The 6,000-nt window shown below is 43.0% G+C and overlaps 1 protein-coding gene across 2 annotated transcripts in view; it reads right to left on the reverse strand.

The window, feature by feature from the left end:
* The window catches only part of LOC137250630 (bleomycin hydrolase-like), a 40,565-nt gene extending 35,161 nt beyond the window's left edge, over nucleotides 1–5,404 (reverse strand). For both annotated transcript variants that reach the window (XM_067783760.1, XM_067783759.1), the window contains exon 1: nucleotides 5,190–5,404. In XM_067783760.1, coding sequence (XP_067639861.1) covers nucleotides 5,190–5,193 — 4 coding nt within the window. In that variant the 5' untranslated portion in view covers nucleotides 5,194–5,404. The remainder of the gene's footprint in view (nucleotides 1–5,189) is intronic.
* Between the last annotated feature and the right edge of the window lie 596 nt (nucleotides 5,405–6,000).

Raw genomic sequence — 6,000 nt, forward strand, 5'->3', positions numbered from 1 at the left:
TTATGGCAGAAATATACTGGGAGCTGTTAGTCATACATAGTATGAATTGAGAACTGTCAAGGGTACGAGGATTAGAAGATGCAATAGCGATACAGTATGTATAACCAGAACTGCAAGTCAGATGGCGGGTTACGTTCTAGCTTACGCGTCCCCAAAAAGTTTCACCGAGCCTAAAGGAAAGACACTGAAATAAACTACAGGCCTGTCAAAATACCGCTGTCAGTATTGCTAGGGGTTGTCTTCTTATGTTCCCAAAACAACATCTACACAGTGAGAGTCCTCATCATAATGGAGAATGCTAAACAAACAGTTTCTGCTGAATACACAGAAACCTGGGCACCCCAACAGACATCTGCTTGAAGAGGTCCCACCTCTCAGGAACTTAGAAGTCATCCTGAGATCTCAGCCGTATACAGAAGAAAAGCATAAAGAGGTCCGCAGAGATATCCACAAAAAGGCGTCGGACTTCTATGCCAGAAATTTATTTATATATTCTTTCTAGAATATCAAAGACGAACAACGAGGCCAAAAGAATTCTGCGGTTGTTTAAAGATAGTTGAAGTAAGGGCCAAGCCCATAAAGATTTTTTGAACCCGCTCCAGGTGATTGATGTGAACTACGTGGTAAGGCCCCTAAATCAAGTTTGGACGGCACACAGGACGAATAATATATATATATATATATATTATAATACTTTGAGTCGGTAGGGGTCAGAGAATTTTGCCGTATGGCGTCTCACATATGCAAGCATTGAAAGCGCATTAGAAATTGTGAAGCGAAGTGTGTTAAAATTAAACTTTGAGTCGAAGTATACACCCCGGAGGAGGGGGGAGGCGGCTCTTGGTTATTTTGGAGAAGGACGGATGCAGCAAGGTAATTACATATGCAGATGACCTCGCGCTGTAAGTTAGCGGGAAGTTTCCGCAGACACTATGCGATCTAATGCAAACTAAGCTGGACTGGTGGAGAACTGGACCAGGAGTAAAGGTCTATCGATCAATTCAGCCAAAACTGAACTGGTTCTGTTCACTAGGAAATATAAGATACCTGTGTTGCAGCTGCCGGTGCTAGCGGGTACGACCCTGACGCTGACCCCAGCGGGTAAGGGGGTCAGAATATACCCGCGGTAGGTATGCCTGTCGTAAGAGGCGACTAAAATACCAGATTCAAGGGGTGTGTAGCGCAACCCTTCATGTTGCCAGCGCAATATATAGCTTCTCCAAACCCAATTGTCAACCTCACCTATCCGCGGCGAATCCTGTTTCACTAACAGACGAGGCTCTGGCGACCCTAAGCTCCTCATGGAACTTGGGGTGGGGAGGGAGGGGATGGCCTGAAGGTTTAATGTGGCCACATAAATCGTTCCCGAGATGGTCGGGCTAGCACCTTAATGGTGCTGTGGTACGGGAGCGTACCGGATCTGTATCCGGCAAAGGACCATCACATCGATAACACTCCCCAAAGCATTCGGGGAGCAACCTTATCGCTACAACAACAACAACAACAACCCTGACGCTGAGGGACTCTGCCGAATACCTATGAGTAATTTAGGACAGGAAATTATTCTGAAAGGAAAACGCACAGGAGCGTGTGAGGAAAGCAACGGTGGCACTGTACAGCTGTATGGGAGCTGTTGCACGAAGATGGGGACTATCAACGGATATTACCCTGTGGCTCTACACTGCTGTGGTAAGACCAATCCTTCTATACGGGGCTTTGGTCTGGTGGACGAGCTTAGATACAAAGTCGAACCTACGAGTATTCCAGAAGGTACAAAGAAGTGCTATAGTCTACGTTGCGGGCGCTCTGCGCATCACCCCAAGAGTAAGAAATCTCTGGGATCTCCCTTCTTTGACAATCTTTGTGGTCTGGCTAAGTTGGAACCTAAGAAATTCTTGACATTTGCTGAATCGACCTATTGGTTTGAGTCATTAACGAACAAGATAAATAATAAATGGCCAAGAATACTACCCTGAGGTACTCCAGAGGTGGCCCAAAATTGTTTCTAGCAAACACCGTCGATATTTACAACATTACTTCTGTTGTACAAGTAACATTTAATCCACTGCAGAAACGTATAGTGGAATCCATAGCAAGCTAAATTCGCAATTAAAATTTTATGAGAAATTTTATCGGATGCCTTGGAGAAGTCTAAGTATATTGCATCAACGGGGTTTTAACCGCCTAAATTCCATGTAACAATCCTCAGAAGACAGCGAGGTTCATTATTAGCCGCGAAGAAACCATGTTGATTGGCGCATATCAGGCGTTTAATACTAAAGTTAAGTTTATCTTTGACTACACATTCAAAAAGCTTCGAGGTTGTAGACAGTTAAGAAATAGGTCGGTAATTAGAACAGTTATTTTAATTGCCAGACTTAAATATGGGAGTGGCGGATGCTTGCTTTGGGTCATCAATAAATAATACCTGATGCCAATCGATTATTGAATATAATCATTAGCGGTCGTACTATGTAGCGAAGAACAATTGTTTAATAGAATAACCCCGACATACAAACACACGAGCAATATTCAAGTACTGGTCGGGCCAAGGAAGTGCATAGGATTTTCGTGAGATAAGGTTCGTTAAACTCTTTGGCCCAACGTTTAACAAAGCCAAGTATACCCATTGCCTTATTTACGATGGATGAAATATGCGTATTAAAATATAGTTTTGGGTCAAAAATTACACCAAATTGATTAACTGCAGATAACCGCTCCAGAGGTGTTGCATTTAGAGTATATTTTGTCATGGTCCTGGATTTTGAAGGCGTTTTCAGTTTGGCCGTTAAACAAACGTCGGGTGACACAATGGACTCATTCAGTCTATCTGAGGTCTTCACGGGCCAGCCAGTTCCACCTAACCTAACGGCTTTTACCGCCGGGGCGACGATATATGGAGTTAGAAGCCTTTCAATTTTCTAGGGACGTAACAGCTTTTATATTGCGATCTAGAACAGTGGTGCACTCGTGAACTTCGGAAAACTGTTCGGCGTTTACCTAACTGTCGTGAGAGCGCAGCGACAGAGATTCAGTAAAGCAAGCAGTGAATCAGTTTTAGGTGGTACTTCAAGGAGTAAACATTTCTTGCGTGAATTTTATGCTTGTTGTTATTGTTGTTGTAGCGATAAGGTTACTCCCCGAAGGCTTTGGGGAGTTTTATCGATGTGATGGTCCTTTGCCGGATACAGATCCAATCCGCTCCGGTAACACAGCTCCATTAAGGTGCTAGCCCGACCATCTCGGGAGCGATTTATATGGCCACATTAAACCCTCAGGCCATCCCCCCTCCCCACCCCAAAGTTCCATGAGGAGCTTGGGGTCGCTAGAGCCTCGTTGTTGTTGTTGTTGTTGTTGTAGCAATGCTCGCCCCACCTAATAGCCGCGACCGATCACGGGAGTCCAAGGCAACTTGCCGTTTCAACAGGGGTGGACAATAAGGAAAGGGGTGTTAGAGGCGTTGGTTCCACATTACAATTAAAGAGATGGTTGGTGTCATGTGGGTCACATTGCAAGCGGGGCAGATGCAGCAAACCATTTCTCAGGACCGGGGTCAGGAGACGGACCCGGATTGGATTCGATGCCTTCCCGGAGAAAGAGAGTATGGAGCAGTCCTGCTGCAAGGAGCTGCTGGGAGGATGACAATTTGTGGGAGGGACGAAACAAATTAAATGGGGTCACACTGAAATGACAGTCCATGGTCAGGAAAAATCCCGCTCCGGTACATAGAACCGACTGCCTTGGGAAGCGGCTAGCGCCTCGTCTGTTAGTGAAACGGGATTCGCCGCTCGAAGGTGATGTTGACAATTGGGTTTGGGGAAGCTATATATTGCGCTGGCAAACTGAAAAGGTTGCGCTACACAACCACCTGAATCTGGTATTTTAGTCACCTCTTACGACAGGCGGCCACCGTGGTGTGATGGTAGCGTGCTCCGCCTACCACACCGTATGCCCTGGGTTCGCACCCCGGGCAAAGCAACATCAACATTTTAGAAATAAGCTTTTTAAACTACAAGAATTTTTTTCTAGGCGGGGTCGCCCCTCGGCAGTGTTTGGCAAGCGCTCCGGGTGTATTTCTGCCATGAAAAGCTCTCAGTGAAAACTCATCTGCCTTGCAGATGCCGTTCGGAGTCGGAATAAAACATGTAGGTCCCGTCCGGCCAATTTGTAGGGAAAATGAAGAGGAGCACGACGCAAATTGGAAGAGAAGCTCGGCCTTAGATCTCTTCGGAGGTTATCGCGCCTTACATTTATTTACGGCAGGCATACCTACCGCGGGTATATTCTAACCCCCTAACCCGCTGGGGCGGTGTGACACCCCCAGTTGAAAAGGTTGGCCGCATCCCCTAATTGTGGCAACATAAGTCTGAAATTACAGAAGGGTTGAAGAAACTGATTGAATTTTATGCTCAAACACGCACAGGCGTTGTGCACCGCTGATCTAGAACTTCAATATATTTAATTTTCATCCACAAATCTAAAAAAGGGTCTCCAGTTTTCCGTGAAGACGACGATATAGGCATGTTATTTAGAAATATAAAAATGTTAATTGCCCGACTACCTATAGCTAATCTGAAAAGGAAAACAGTTCATACAATTTATAAGCAAACTACTAAAATAAAAGGTGTTTCTTTTTAATTTTTTTAATTAAAGGATGGCTACACATATCTCTGACGTAGTTTCAAAAAAAAAAAAATTTTGCTTTACTTTATCAAGGAGTACTTAATCCCCTGTTATTCCCAGTAGATATCCATTAGAGGGGTGGGGGGTCGATATGCATAGAGACTAGCGGGAAGCCAATTTGCTCAACTAGATGGAATTGACTCAATACATGTTGTAAGCACCTTCCTACTGATATTGCCCCGTTGCTTCCGCTATCATCATGTTTTCTTTGTGTGGTAGTTATTTTCTTTGTCGTCTCTTAGCTAAGCAGTGCATAACCAGAAGAAATGTATAAAGCGTACAAAGAAAACGAAAAGGAATGCGGTGAAAGATTCATCGGAAGCAGCAACAAAGGTAATACGTTTTAGAGAAATTTTACTTTCATTTTCCAGCGTGGCTGCTTTCCTTTTAGTTACCTTGTTGGTTTAACACTAAAAGATCATAAGATGTGTGTTTTGGGGTGTTTGTATATGTATATGTACGTGATTTCATAATGCGATTGATCCCTGCATCCAGAAATTACTTACACATGTTCCTCTTCTTCGAGTCTTTAAAATTTTTCACTTAATACAATACACGTGTTTCAAAGTAAATGCACTTTTTGCCTTTGTAATTAATATTTAGTTTTACGGGCAACACCAAGCTCGGAAGTACAAATAAAAGGAATTAAAAGCACTTTTTCTTCTACGAATACCAAAGTTATAATAACAACGCAAGCTGTGCCAGACCGAGTCAACAACGATTAGAGATGTCAAACGATGAAGTCGACTAGAGTTGGCAAATATTTGTTCGCGTTTTGTTTTGTCGCAGCGACTGAAAGTACTGTGAAGAGTTTCGATTATTCCCTTTCTTTCCGTTATCGGTTCGTCTCAATTAACATCAAAGCCAAGCAATGCGATAAGAGCACTCGTCAATATACTGCCGAAGCAGCAATATTATTTGTTAGTTATGCCCGCGTAATTATTACATATTCGTTTAAATGTAATATGTTTTTGTTAAAGAAAATATGGGTAATTGTACAGTTTAGGGGCCCCACCCTAAAATTTGGCCCTTTTTTTTGAGTGAGGTATCAAAAGATGCATATTCATTAAATTTAACAAAATTTTTTTGTTAATTCGTGCAAGTTAGATTATGTTAATATACTAAATATAAAAAGTAAGTGATGTGTCCGCTTAAAAGATTGTAAACGTGCGGGAACAATATGTATCACACAAACCTGTTTTTCGCCGATAAATTTTAAACGGGTGAAAAAAGTTTACTTCCGCTTTCGGAATAAGAATTCCGTTGTGAATGAAACTAAGTGTGATATCTTCTTCATAGACGTCAAAATTCCAAAGA

Source organism: Eurosta solidaginis, chromosome 4 (genome assembly GCF_040869045.1).
Source record: "Eurosta solidaginis isolate ZX-2024a chromosome 4, ASM4086904v1, whole genome shotgun sequence".
Taxonomy (NCBI): domain Eukaryota; kingdom Metazoa; phylum Arthropoda; class Insecta; order Diptera; family Tephritidae; genus Eurosta; species Eurosta solidaginis.